The sequence below is a fragment of the Mustela nigripes genome, chromosome 6 (genome assembly GCF_022355385.1).
Source record: "Mustela nigripes isolate SB6536 chromosome 6, MUSNIG.SB6536, whole genome shotgun sequence".
NCBI lineage: Eukaryota > Metazoa > Chordata > Mammalia > Carnivora > Mustelidae > Mustela > Mustela nigripes.
The window spans coordinates 113,534,930-113,549,943 of NC_081562.1; the positions used below are offsets into that span (position 1 = coordinate 113,534,930).

At 40.5% G+C, this 15,014-nt stretch overlaps 1 protein-coding gene across 7 annotated transcripts in view; it reads right to left on the minus strand.

The window, feature by feature from the left end:
- PRKCQ (protein kinase C theta) overlaps positions 1–15,014 on the minus strand; it is a 179,689-nt gene that overhangs the window by 18,469 nt on the left and 146,206 nt on the right. For all 7 annotated transcript variants that reach the window (XM_059404046.1, XM_059404042.1, XM_059404048.1 and 4 more), the window contains one exon: positions 5,857–5,995. In XM_059404046.1, the coding sequence (XP_059260029.1) occupies positions 5,857–5,995 (139 nt within the window). The remainder of the gene's footprint in view (positions 1–5,856; positions 5,996–15,014) is intronic.

Genomic DNA, 15,014 nt, shown 5'->3' on the forward strand with positions numbered 1-15,014 from the left:
CATATTTAATGTCTCCTGGATTAAGCCTCAGGCTATCAGGGCCAGGCTCACATTGTTGATGTTTTTAAAAGAAAGTGGTGGAGAAACCCTGACTGGAGCAGCCCCTTTCCCTGTTTCTGTCTTAACCGCTGCTGCCTTCTTATGGTCGCATCATCTTTTGTCTCCTTCCCTCCCCCAACTTGACTCAAGTGATTCCCATAGTAAAGACCTTGCCCCTTGACGTCAGAGTCTCCTTCCCCTCCAGCAGTGAGAGCCGTCTGCAATTCCATCTGCCTGGCAGAGCTAGGGTGTCACATCTGTATAGGCTCACGGTGTTGATGTGCTGTCCGAGTTCATGAAGGGACCCCCCCCCCCCAACCTGCCCCCCCACCCCGAGCACCTGTTGGTCTTCAAGTGACTCCTGCTCTCCCCGGGGAGCTGCTTCTGGGCACCGGAATCCCACACGGATTTACTAAGTGGTTAGTATATACTAAGAGAGGGTGTTCCTGTGTTTCTTTCCCTAGTCTTTGTCAAAATGAGCTTGGACCTCCAATTCTATGTTCGACCCTCAGTCCTGTCACTGGAAGATGCAGAGAACCGTAGAGTTTAGTATCTCAGGAGACATGGACTGGGGATACTCCCCAGCTTTGGGGAGGGAAGTGTGTTTTTTTTCTTTTTTGTCCTGCTGCATCACTCCTGGTATTGTTCCCAAATGCATTTATTGCTGTAATTTGGGTTCTCCTGTCTGCCAGGTGGGCCTCATGGCCTTGTCCCACCTGCTCTGTGCTCCCGTGTGGGTTTTTTTTTTTTTTTTAATTAATATATAATGTATTATTTCCCCAGGGGTACAGGTCTGTGAATCATCAGTCTTCCACATTTCACAGCACTCACCACAGCACATACCCTCCCCAATGTCCATCACCCAGCCACCCTATCCCCACCCCCGGCAATCCTCAGTTTATTGTGTGAGATTAAGAGTCTCCTAAGGTTTCTCTCTCCACCCCCCCCACCTGCCCTGTGCCATCTTGTTTCATTTTTTTCCCTCCCTTCCTTCCAGAACCCCCTACCCTCCCTCTCAAATTCCTCATATCAGAGAAATCATATGATAGTTGTCTTTCTTTGATTAACTTATTTTGCTTAACATAACATCCTCTGGTTCCATCCATGTCATTGCAAATGGCAAGATTTCTTTTGATGGCTGCATAGTATTCCATTGTGTATATATACTTCTTCATCCATTCATCTGTTGATGGACGTCTAGGTTCTTTCCATAGTTTGGCTATTGTGGACATTGCTGCTATAAACATTTGGGCGCACATGCCCCTTCAGATCACTATGTTTGTATCTTTAGGGTAAATACCCAGTAGAGCAATTGCTAGGTCATAAGATGGCTCTATTTTCAACTTTTTGAGGAACTTCCATGCTTTTTTCTGGAGTGGCTGTACCATCTTGCATTCCCACCAACAGTGTAGGAGGGTTCCCCTTTCTACGCATCCTCTCCAACATCTGTCATTTCCTGACTGGTTAATTTTAGCCATTCTGACTGGTGTGAGGTGGTATCTCATTGTGGTTTTGATTTGTAGTTCCCTGATGCCAAGTGATGTGGAGCACTTTTTCATGTGTCTGCTGGCCTTCTTTGGAGAAATATCTGTTCATGTTCTCTGCCCATTTCTTGATTGGATTATTTATTCTTTGGCTAAAGAGTTTGATAAGCTCTTTATAGATTTTGGATACTAGCCCTTTATCTGATATGTCATTTGCAAATATCTTCTCCCATTCTGTCAGTTGTCGTTTGGTTTTGTTGATGGTTTCCTTTGCTGTGCAAAAGCCTTTGATCTTGATGAAGTCCCAATAGTTCATTTTTGCCTTTGCTTCCCTTGCCTTTGGTGATGTTCCTAGGAAGAAATTGCTGCAGCTGAGGTCGAAGAGGTTGCTGCCTGTGTTCTCAAGGATTTTGATGGATTCCTATTTCACATTCAGTTCTTTCATCCATTTTGAGTCCATTTTTGTGCATGGTGTAAGGAAATGGTCCAGTTTCATTTTTCTGCACGTGACTGTCCAATTTCCTCAACACCATTTGTTGAAGAGACTGTCTTTTTTCCACTGGACATTCTTTCCTGCTTTGTCAAAGATTAGTTGTCCATAGAGTTGATGGTCTATTTCTGGGCTCTCTATTCTGTTCTATTGATTTGTGTGTCTGTTTTTGTGCCAGCATCACACTGTCTTGATGATGACAGCTTTGTAATAGAGCTTGAAGTCTGGAATTGTGATGCCACCAGCTTTGGTTTTCTTTTTCAATATTCCTCTGGCTCTTCGGGGTCTTTTCTGGTTCCATATAAATCTTAGGATTATTTGTTCCATTTCTTTGAAAAAATTGATGGTATTTTGATAGGGATTGCAGTAAATGTGTAGATTGCTTTAGGTAGCATAGACATTTTCAGAATATTTGTTCTAATCCATGAGCATGGAATACTTCTCCATTTCTTCTTCCTCAATTTCTTTCATGAGTACTTTATAGTTTTTTGAGTATAGATTCTTTGCCTCTTTGGTTAGGTTTATTCCTAGGTATCTTATGGTTTTGGGTGCAATTGTAAATGGGATTGACTCCTTCATATCTCTTTTTTTCTGTTTTGTTGGTGTATAGAAATGCAACTGATTTCTGTGCATTGATTTTATATCCTGACAATTACTGAATTCCTGTATGAGTTCTAGCAGTTTTGGAGTGGAGTCTTTTGGGTTTTTCACATATAGTATCCTATCATCTGCAAAGAGTGAGTGTTTGACTTCTTCTTTGCCAGTTTAGATGCCTTTAACTTCTTTTTGTTGTCTGATTGCTGAGACTAGGACTTCTAGTACTATGTTGAATAGCAGTGGTGATAATGGACATCCCTGCTGTGTCCTTGACCTTAACAGAAAAGCTCTGTTTTTCCCCACTGAGAATAATATTTACTATGGATTTTTCATAGCTGGCTTTGATGATATTGAGGAATGTACCCTCTATCCCTATACTTTGAAGAGTTTTGACCAAGAAAGGATGCTGTACTTTGTCAAATGCTTTTTCAGCATCTATTGAGAGTATCATATGATTTTTGCTTTTGCTTTTATTAATGTATTGTATCACATTGATTGATTTTGCAGATGTTGAACCAGCCTAGCAGCCCAGGAATAAATCCCACTTGGTTGTGGTGAATAATCCTTTTAATTTACTGTTGGGTCCTATTGGCTTGTATTTTGGTGAGAATTTTTGCATCTGTGTTCATCAAGGATATTGTTCTGTAATTTTCTTTTTTGATGAGGTCTGGTTTGGGGATCAAGGTAATGCTGGCCTCATAAAATGAGTTTGGAAGTTTTCCTTCCATTTTCTATTTTTTGGAACTTGTTGCCCAGTTTCAGGAGACTAGGTATTAATTCTTCTTTAAATGTTTGGTAGAATTCCCCTGGGAAGCTGTCTGGCCCTGGGATCTTGTTTGATGAGAGATTTTTGATGACTGCTTCAAACTCCTTACTGGTTATGGGTCTGTTCAGGTTTTCTATTTCTTCCTGGTTCAGTTTTGGTAGTTTATATGTCCCTAGGAATACATCCATTTTTTTCAGATTGTCAAATTTGCTGGAGTAGAGTTTCTCATAATATGTTCTTATAACTGTATTTCTTTGTTGTTGGTTGTGATCTCTCCTCTATCATTCATGATTTTATTCATTTAGGTCCTTTCTCTTTTCTTTTTGTTAAGTCTGGCCGGCAGTTTATCAATCTTATTAATTCTTTCAAAGAACCAGCTCCTAGTTTCATTGATTTGTTCTACTGTTCTTTTGGTTTCTATTTCATTGATTTCTACTCTGATCTTTATTATTTCTCTTCTTCTGCTAGGTTTAGGCTTTCTTTGCTGTTCTTTCTTCAGTTCCTTTAGGTATAGGGTTAGGTTGTGTACTTGAGACCTTTCTTGTTTCTTGAGAAAGGCTTGTATGTACTTTCCTTTCAGGACCACCTTTGCTGTGTCCCAAAGATTTTGAACAGTTATGTTTTCATTTTCATTTGTTTCTATGAAGTTTTTTCAATTCTTCTTTAATTTCCTGGTTGACCCATTCATTCTTTAGAAGGATGCTCTTTAGCCTCCATGTATTTGAGTTCTTTCCAACTTTCTTCTTGTGATTGAGTTCTAGCTTCAGAGTACTGTGGTCTGAAAATATGCAGGGAATTATCCCAGTCTTTTTTGTCTGTGGCAGCTGGAGCAAGAAGTTTGGGCTGGTCATATTGATTTAAACTGTAGTCCTAAATACTCATGGAGAACATATAATAAGAAAATAAGGGTGTCAAGAATGGAAGAGTGTGGGACACCTGGGGGGCTCAGTAGGGTAAATGTCTGCCTTCAGCTCAGGTTATGATCCCAGGGTCCTGGGATGGAGTCCAGCATTGAGCTCCCTGCTCAGTGGGGACCCTGCTTCTTCCTCTGCCTGCTGCTCCCCCTGCTTGTACTCCCTGCCCTGATGAAAAAATAAAATCTTAAAAAAGAATGGAATAGTGTGAAGACAAGGATGCTGGAAGATCAGAGAGACTGAATTTGCAAAAAGAGAAGTCAGTCACTGATGCTAAATTCTGGAAATGGAATGAGGTAAAGGATCTGGCATAAGGCATTTGCAGAAAGAAAAGTTAAAAGCTATAATTTCTTGTTGCTCAGAGGCCAATTTTGCATTTAAAGAGGGTTAAATTAAAATTAAATACAAAATAAGCACAGGACAAAACCACAAATTTCTTAGAGCCCTGTGATCGGTCTGTGGATGTAAATTTGAGTAATGTACACTCATGTACACAAGGGATAAAAACCATGTGATGTAAATGGTATAGAACTGGATACATGTTATACCCATATCCATCCCCAGGTCTTGGTCTTGTAGCAGAGTTATAGAAGATGTGACCACTGGAGAAAACTGGGGGAAAGGTATACATAGGTGGCACGTCTGTACTATTTGTGCAACTTCTAGTTAATCTATAATGATTGCAAAATAACATCAATCATCAATAGATCATCAATAGATCATCATCAATCATCAATAGAACAATCATCTGGTAGTACAGGGAGATTGATATTTAAAAAAAAAAGAACAACAACAATGAAAGTGAGTGTTGTGCTAAGATAAGGGTCAAGTGCAAAGGGGTGTCCAACCTCCTTGGAGTCAGCCATGGGGGAGGACTCCATAACAAGGGAACGGAGACATGGGTAGAGTAGGACTGTCAGTGGCCTTCTGAGAAACTGCCATTCTTCTAAGGGTTTAGAATATGAGCTCCCCCCCCTTTTTTAAACTTTCATAGGTTCCTCCATTTTACACTAAAAATAAGCTGGGTCATAAGTATCCTCCTCAGAAAAGGGGCTGTGGGTCTGCAGATCGCAACAATCTCTCTGTGGTCACACAGCGGCAGCTTGGAAACCACAGTTTAGGTGTTTCTGGTCCCAAGATGAAACCACTGGACTTATTCAGGTGGACGCTTATGAGTCTGTTTGGTGACCACCTGGTTCTTCACCATTGTTTCCTCTGGTTGGTCTCAGTGGAGTGAATACGGTTTAAGGCTGCAGTGGGAGGAGCCATGACTGAGGAGGGTATGCAGAGCCATTCAAGACTCAGAGACTACCTAATCAGCATGAGCACCACCTCCCATTAAATAATAACAGAATAAATAATAATAATTACTAAATAATTATATAATAACAGAGCCTCTGTGTGCAACTGCATGTATGAAATACTCAGAAAAACAAAGACCAATCCCGAGACAAACTATCAAAGTCTTTTGATTTCTAGCCCCCACAGGAGAAATGAGCAGTGGTGCTTGGGACATGTGGAGTTGGGCCAACGCCCATGCACACCCTTCAGGCAGCACATCCTTACCTCCGGGGCGATGTAGTCAGGGGTTCCGCAGAAAGTGTTTGTCTTGGCATCTCCTAACATGTTCTCTTTGCACATTCCAAAGTCTGCTATTTTGATATGTCCATCTCTGTCTAACAGGATGTTATCGAGCTTCAAGTCTCTGAAACACAAAAGCAAAGCAGAATCTCACGTATACATTTTTTGTTAAAATGGAATTTCCTCATGAGGAGCAGTCATTGTCCCATCACAGCCTGAGACCATCAGGAGGGCATGCTTTGCTGGTCCCCCTCTTCCCTTCCAGTCCCGTTCTTCAATCGACAGCTCTGCCCTGGGCTCACTGGCTTTTTCTTGGTGTTTCCTCCTTGACTAGCATCTTGTGTTTGGGACTCCCCCTGGCCCTTCTTGGCCCAGGTCAGCTTTCTCAGGTCCGACTCTGACAGACTTTTTATCCCCCATGCCCTGGGAAGCACTTGGTGCATCTCCAGAGCTCGTATGGATGGCTGCATGGGTGGTGGGATGAGTAAAATGTGATCTCTTCAGGGTAGCGTCCTTTGGTTTTAAGGTGCCTTCAAGAAACAATACTGAGATGTAAGGAAACAGCCAGCGATGAAATGCCCTCAGGGGTCTGTAGTTGGGGCTGTGTTTGACATAGGGTGGTATTTAATGCTACACAACTCGTACAGCTGTCTACTTGTGCAAAAGACAGTGGTGTAGATAGCATTGACTTTTCAAGGGAATGGCTGGTTTCTGATCCCTTTTTCTGATTGACCACGGAGTATATAAAATAAAATAGGAGTATATATAATAAAATAGGCAAGACCTGGACCTGAGGCTCTTTATCCCAGCACTTTTTTTCCATGGCAAGGGAAGAAAGGCTTGAAACACACACTCGTGTTGTGCTATTTTCCAAGTATTTCTGTTTCTTTCTGGATAAATTGTATTGCACCAAGACTGAGTGAGGAAGGCTGCTCCTAACTAAGAATAATTCTACAACCAGAATCCATCCAATGCCAGAAATCACATCAATAAACTCCTCTTTCTTTAGAGAACCAGTAAACTTGTAGAGCACCCATTCCATTTTTAAATGGACTGATAATAAATGTGACTGATAATATTAAAATAAACCAAATCATGCTTCCCTGTGATTATGCTAGTACACTATTGCTATCCATGAATATTTGGAAAGTGACCTCAAGTTTTGTCTTGTCTTTTCACTGAGGTCAAGAATTTTGTTCCTCAGGTAGCCTGGTGTTCAGAAGCTTCAGAATTCTGACCCCTGCCCTCCAAATAGCTTGGGTTTATCAATTTCCTTCTTAAAACTTTGTACTGAGACTGGAACCAGTATCCTCCAGATGTATAATCACATTGTGCCAGTGACGGCAGCATTGCTACCTTCTGTCCGGACACCCTTGCCCCTCCCCGCTCGAGCTCCCCGCTCCCTCCCTGTTGCCCTGCTGGGTCCTGACACTCAATCACAGTAGTGGTTAACAGTGAGCTTACTGTAAACTAAAACCTCCCGGTGTCTTCTTTTTTTTTCCCTACATAAACTACCATTATGCTGGTTTCTTCTCACTCTGGACCCATGAAATTGATGTTTTAAAGATCATTCAATCATTCAAGTGTTACACTTGACATCACTTGCTTTAAACTTTTTTTTTTTTAGTTGATAGCAGCTTATGAATTCTAGTTTGCTCTAGAACATCCCATTTTCTTTTCCTTTATGTCTTCTTCCCTTGGATTTCTGAACTTCCTGAAATCTAAGTTGAGGGTGTGGGGCTGGTGGTGACTACCCTGGTCTTCCTTATTAGCAGAGGTGGCTTGAGAGAACAAAGGAACAGCTCTCGGTTTACTCTTTTCTGTACCTCCTCTTAGACAATTTGCTCAGCATTTTCTTCTCAAAGATTTTGGTCCCAAAGGGCCTCACAAGTAGCCCTGTCCCCTCCACCTCAGATGATGGGACCTCACTGGATCATTCAGGTTTTCTCTTTGGGGATGTTGGGGCTGTGAAAAGGTAGCACTGACGTGTCTCGGTTAGAAGTCTGGTACTTAGGGTTGCTGATGGATGTCCTCTAGCAGGGCCTTATAGGAACAGAAGACCAGTTAGAGGAAAAAAATGAAGTGGCTGGGACAAGAGCAGAACAGAGCCTGTATAAACCCAAAGAGAGACAGTGATGAGAGAGAAGCTACTTTGGTTTCTGGCAGGTCTGCATTCTCCATTCCAGTTTCTCAAGGAAGTGGAGATTTCACTTAAGCAAAAGTTTGAGTGGTCTTCGATATTCATATTAGCCTAAAGTTCTGATCACTGTTTTTTTTTTTTTTCTTCTCATTAAACTGTGAGCTTTGTGAGAGTGGAAATGTGTATTGTTTGCTGTTTGCTCTACTGTGACAGCTCTGGCAGGAGGGTACCATGTACAGAGCATTCAATAAATGTTTGCTGAATGACCGGTCACCCACCAGGAATTGGCTTGCCACCAGCAATTATGAGTTGCGACGAAGTCCCAAATACTGTCCCCTTCCATTGCTTTCTCCACCTTCTGCTGGAGTAAATTAGCCAGAGAGTGTGAGCATGGAATGCAGCTGTGTTTTGGTGGAGTGACACTATTAGCAGATGTCCCTAGAGTGTCCATCTGGGCTAGCTTGGTCCATAATCTCCATAAACCAGGGCATCACAGAGTGTTCCCATCTGGCTGGGTGGCTGGGGCATCTCCAGGACACATGTCAGTATGTATCTCATGTTCACACCCCATTGGTTCTGTTTCTCTCTCTCTTCCTAACTCCAATGCTGTCACACTTTCAATCATGTCTGTCCAATATGTCTGTCCTTGGGTCTTCTACCTTCCTATTCCTTAATTTTAATTAAGTTCACTTTCATTGTGATTTATGAATTCCAATAAATCCAAGTGTAGGTCCTACTCCTCATGCTAAAACTGCAGATTCGTTCTCTAATCTGCACTCTACGCAGTATTTTTTCCATGTATTAGCTTATTTTTTTTACTTCAATTAGCCAACATATAGTACATCATTAGCTTATGTGCTCTATACAATATTGGTATCATTTTGGGTTTCTGCTGTACGGAACATATTTGCATCACTTAGAGCCATGTACACATGTTCCTAGAAATTGGCCGAAGGATGGTTTGGGGGTCATCACTAGAGCGCCAAATATCCAGCTGCAGTGCTATCCGTAGGTCCTGAGGACAATGAACATTGTGTCTAATATTTGTATTGGATTTTCTTGCTCTCAGGTGCTTTTTTAATCATTTGATTCTCCCAACCACCCTTTGACTTGGAATTCTTATTTTTATTCATATTTTTCTGATCGGTTTATAGGGTTTATGCCAGTCCATACAGTCAGTGGGTTAGGTTGCAAACCCAGCCTTCTCTTCTACGTCCTCTAAATCAAGCTTACCTAGTCTTTCTCCTTGAACTGAACTTGCTGAGATCCCGAGTCTCCTGTGATTACAAGGATGCATTTTCATCCTAAACATAAATGCTGTCTGGGCCTCAGGCTAGGAAAACGAGCATAATGTTTGATTTTCATTCCACCCTCTAAGGTGAACCAAGTGTTAGGGGTTGACAGAGAAAGGGTCATTGATGTTTTGAGAGATTAAGTTAGAATGTGAAAGGTCCAGAAGTCTGTCGGTCCAGAGACCGACCTCCATGAGGGTTAGGAATGAGGGCAGAAGAGAGCTAACTGGAAATGCCACAGAACCCAAAGGCCAAAGCCTTCGTAGGCACATCAGCTATTTACTCATCACATATTCCTTACAGAACACCAGCTCAGCCAAGCCACATCCCTTCTAAGCCCACGGTGATTTATCTGGAAAATGGGTATAATGATGTCTGCCTTGCTTATGCCACAGGACCTCTGTGGGCACTGAATGAGGTAATCCAGTGAAAGCGTTTGTAAGTGGCTTCAAATATAGGGGTTAGGCCAGTGTTCTCATGGATAAGATCTCAATTAAACTGCTTTTCAGTTCGAATAGTTCTAAGACGGGAGATTCTAGATTCTTCTCTTTCTGTGTCTGCATATTTTCCAGCGTCTCATTTTTACATTTAACCCAAACCATGGCTGAGGCACCCTTTAAGATGCCCCTACTTTTACAACACCAACAGAGATAAAAGATGATGTTGGCACCTGCTTCGCTACTTTTCTCAGACCCAATTCTTGGGACCGCTCAGCCTCAGCCTTTCCAATAAAACTGGACCCATTTGTTTAATGTTCCTTGCTTAACCCCCTTAAATTCTGTTTCTGTGCCTTTTCTGGAATCGCTTCCATGTGCAAAGTCTCTCCTCCTCTTAAAAAAAAAAATCCCCTTTCTGATAGAAATTTTTTTTTGGCCAACCCTCCCCTAATTCTGAGGACACAACTTTTCTTCTTGTTGACACTTTTAATTAGCATCTTATCCACTCAGATTTTTTTTTTTAGGTGTCTTATCATGTACTTATGCTTTTTCTCCAAAACATATAAAATAAAATAACCCAGGAAGTGACATCATTAGGTATCCAGGGATGGGGAGTTCAGTAGGTTCTGTGCACACTGCAATGCTTAACGGAGGGCTGGCCATTCTGGGGTTGGTCTGTCAATATCACCAGCTATAGTGGGTTGAAAGGTGGCCCCCAAAATAAGTTCATATCCTTATCCCTAGAACCTTGTGAATGAGACCTTCTTTGGGAAAAGGGTCTTTGCAGATGTAATGAAGGATCTTGGAATGAGATCATCTTAGGTTATCTGGGTGGCCAAGTATCCTCCTAAGAGACTACAAGGAAGACAGAAGAGGTGCAAGAAGACAAGGCTGTGGGGAGACAGGCAGACAGGAAGGATGCGGTCTAAAGCCAAGGAGCGCCCGAGCCACCAGACCCCAGCAGGGACAAGGAAGCATTCCCCTCAAGAGACTTGGGGAGTAGGGTGGCTGTGCCATCAGCTTGGTTTGGGACTTCTGGACTCCAGAAGTGTGAGGGAATAAACTTCTGTTTGAGCCATCAAGGGTGTGGTAATGCTATAGCAACACTTCAAAACTAATATACCTCTTTTGTGAATAAACCCAGAAATCCTAAACCCAAGTGGCCAGAAGGAGGAAGAAATTAATAGACTCCCCGGGTTAATTCAGTTGCTGAATGGACAGTTTAAGTCAGTAAAGTTACACATGGGGAGTTGAATGGTTTTTAATGCAAGCCCGTCTGCTCCTCGTGTTCTTGCTAGATGACCTCTCCTTGACGGTGTCTTTCAAGCATTCTCTACAACTTCAGTGAATACGCTACTAAATTAACCCAATAGTCTCTTACTGGTGCATAAAAAGCCGTAGAAAACACCACTTCTCATACATGGACCTAGGAAGGGCCCTCAACTGGATACAGTTTATGATATTAAAGACAATGAAGGACTATGGGTCTTTTTGTTCTGAGTGTCAATTTATATGATGAAATGCTAGAGAAAAGCACTGTATTGTGGAGAAGCACACTGTACTGGGGCGTGTGGGCTTTTCTCTTAAGAGGTTCCTTTGAGCTCTAAGACCTCTCTCTTTCCAATCTTATTTTTTCCTCACTCCAATTCATCTATCCTACACAAGCTACTGAGTGCTCCGGTGCCGGTATATTTTTATATGTATTGCCGGCATCATAGGTGTAAAGAGTTAAAAAACAACAACAACAACAACAAAAAACCCCAATAACCCATAGATTCTGATCAGGGTTTTCAATTTTCAATTTCTTGGAGATATAAAGAAATAAAATAAAACAGCTTTTAAATATAATATTTTGTAGACAGACCAAAAAACCCACCATATATCCAAAGGTTGCTGAAGACCCTGCTTAAGGAGAATGACTCGCAAACCTCCTCTAGGACGGTGTTCTGTGATTCTACATAGGACAGCTCTCCTGGGACTGTGCCCTCTGGGGATGGAGAGGTGTCTTAAAGTGAACTTTCAGCCTTCCCCATGAGCATCTCAGTACTGACCATCTCTAATGGAATGCTTCTGCATTGTGATATACACAGTTTGCTGCCTTCAACACTCAGTGTGGCACATTATTTAACCTTTCTTCTGTTGAAGTATCGTTGACATACGGTATCTTTCAGGTGTACAATACAGTGATTCAACACTTACATACCTTACGCTACGCTCACCAGAGTGTAGTCAGGATCTGTCACTGTACAACAACTCCGCAAGATTGTTGACCAGACCCCCGTGCTGTAATTTTCATCCCAGTGATTTATTTACTTTATACCTGGAAGTTGGTACCTCTTAGTATCTACTTATTTCACCTGTCCCCCCACTGCCCTACCCTCTGGCAACCAGCAGTTTGTTCTCTGTATTTAAGAACCTGTTTCTCTTTGTGAGTCTGTTTCTGTTTTGGTTTGGTTTTTAGATTCCATATATAAGTGAATTCATATGGTATTTGTCTTTTTATGTCTGAATCCTTTCACTTAGCATAATACCTTCTGGATCCATTCACATTGTGAAAGGCAAGATTTTATTCTTTTATATGACTGAGTAATACTCCATCATATATGTTTATCACATCTTTTTCATTTATTCCTCTATCAATGGATGCTCATGTTGCCTAGGTAGCTTGGCTACTGTAAATAATGCTGCAATGAACATATGGCTGCATATAACTTTTCAAATCAGTGTTTTCTGTTTTCTTTGGGTACATACTAGAAGTGGTAATACTGGGTGATATGGTATTTATATTTTTAATTATTTTAGAAACCCTCATACTGTTTTCCATGGTGGCTACATGCACCAGCAGTGTGTGAGGCTTCCCTTTTCTTCATATCCTCACCAGCATTTGTTACTTCTTGTCTTTTTGATTTTAGCCATTCTGACAGGTGTCAGGTGATGTCTCAGTGTGGTTTTGATTTTCATGTCCCTGATGATTAGGGGTGTTGAGCACCTTTTTGTGTCTCTTGGTTATGTGTTCTTTGTAAAGATGTATATTCATGTACTCTACCCACCTTAATCAGATTATTTTTTGGTGCTGTAGGAGTTCTTTATATATTTTGGATATAAACCCCTTAATGCATATATTATTTGTAATATCTTCTTCCATTCAGTAGGTTTTCTTTGTTTTGTCGATAGCTTCCTTGCTGTGAAAAAGCTGCTTAATTTGATATAGTCCCAATAGTTTCTTTTTGCTTTTGTTTCCCTTGCCTTTGGAGTCAGATCTAGAAAACATCATTAAGATTGGTGTCAAAGAGCTTTACTTCCTATGTTTTCTTCTAGGAGTCTTATGGTTCCTAGTCTTAAATTCAAATGTTTAATCCATTTTGAGTTAATTTTTGTATATGGTGTCAGAAAGTGGTCCAGCTTCATTCTTTTGCATGCAGCTGACCAGTTTTCCCCACACCAGTTACTGAAAAAACTATCCTGTGTTCTTGCTTTCTTTGTCGTAGATTAGTTGGCCATTTATGCATGGGCTTATTTCTGAGCTTTCTACCCTATTCCACAGACCTGTGTGTTCCTTTGGTGCTAATACTATGCTACCATACTGTTTTGATTACTATAGCTTTGTAGTAGAGTTTGAAATCATGAAACTTGATACATCCAGGTTTAATTTTCTTTCTCAAGAATGTTTTGGCCATATGGGGTCTTTTGTGGTTCCATAAAAATTTTAAGTTTTTTATTCTAGTTCTGTGAAAAATGTCACTGGAATTTTGATATGGATTGCAATGAATCTGCAGAATGCTTTGTGCAGTCTGGACATCTTAACAGTGTCCTTCCAAACCATGAGCAGCAAATATCTTTCCTTTTATTTGTTTTGTCTTCAGTTTCTTTCATCAGTGTGTTAGTTTTCAGTGTACATAGCTTTCATGTCCTTGGTTAAATTTATTCCTATGTATTTTTTTGATATAAATGGGGTTGTTTCCTTGACTTCTCTTTGTGATACTTCATTATTCATATATAAAAATGCAGCAGCAGGTTCTATATATTAATTTTGTATTTGCAAGTTCACTGAATTCATTTATTCTAATAGTTTTTGTTTTTCTGGAATCTTCAGGATTTTCTATATATAGTGTCATGTCCTCAACAAATAATGAGTTTTAATTTTTTTTTTTTAACCAATATGGCTGTTTTTTTGTCTGCTTCCAATACTATTGAATCAAAGTGGCATGAATGGACTTTCTTGTCTTGTTCATGATCTTAGAAGAAAGGCTCTGTTTTTCACCACTGCATATAAGGTTACCTGTGGGGTTGTCATGTGTGGCCTCCATTATGTTGATGTGTGGTGATCCCTCTAAACCCATCTTGAGAGTTTTTATAATGAAAGGATGTTGAATTTTATCAATGCTTTTGCTACATCTGTTGAGATGATCATATGATTTTTATTTTTCGTTTTGTCAGTGTGGTGTGTTCACCTTGAGTAGCTGGTATTTAACCAATCTTGCATCCCCAGAATAAATCCTATTCGGTCACGGTGAATGACTCTTTTAATGTATTGTTGAATTTGATTTTTTTTTTCACTTATTCAATTTTGTTACTAGTAATCAGTTCAGATTTTCTCTTCTTGATTCAGTCTTGGAAAGATTGTATATTTGTAGGAATTTATCCATTTCTTCTAGGTTGTCCCAATTTGCTGGCATATAATTTTTTATAGTCCCTTATAACCCTATATATTTCTGTGCCATCAGTTGTAACTTCTCTCTCATTTCTGATATTACTTATTTGGGGTCCCCCCCCCCTCTGTGATTACTATGACAAAAGTTCTGCCAATTTTATCTTTTTAAAGATCTACCTCTTAGATTCACTGATCTTTTTTAGGTTTTATTTTTTTTGTCTCTATTTCATTTATTTTTGCTCTGAACTTTATTATTTCCCATAAACTGGGGCTTTGTTTCTTCTTGTTCTCTTTGGTTTAAATTTAGATTGTTTATTTGAGAGACTTCTTGAGGTGGGCCTGTATCCTTATAAATTTCACTGACAGCTTTTCCTGTGTCCCAAAGATTTTGAACCGCCGTGTTTCCAGGTTCATTTGTCTCCAAGTATATTTGATTTCCTTCTTGACTTCTTCATCTACGCACTGGCTATTGAGCAGAATGTTTACCCTCCATGTGTCTGTGTTTTTTCCAGGTTTTTTTTTTTTCCCTTCTGAGTTCTAGTTTCATATTGCTGTGGTTGGAAAAGACGTTTAATAAGATTTCACTATTCTTGAATTTATTGAGACTTGTTTTGTGGGCTAAC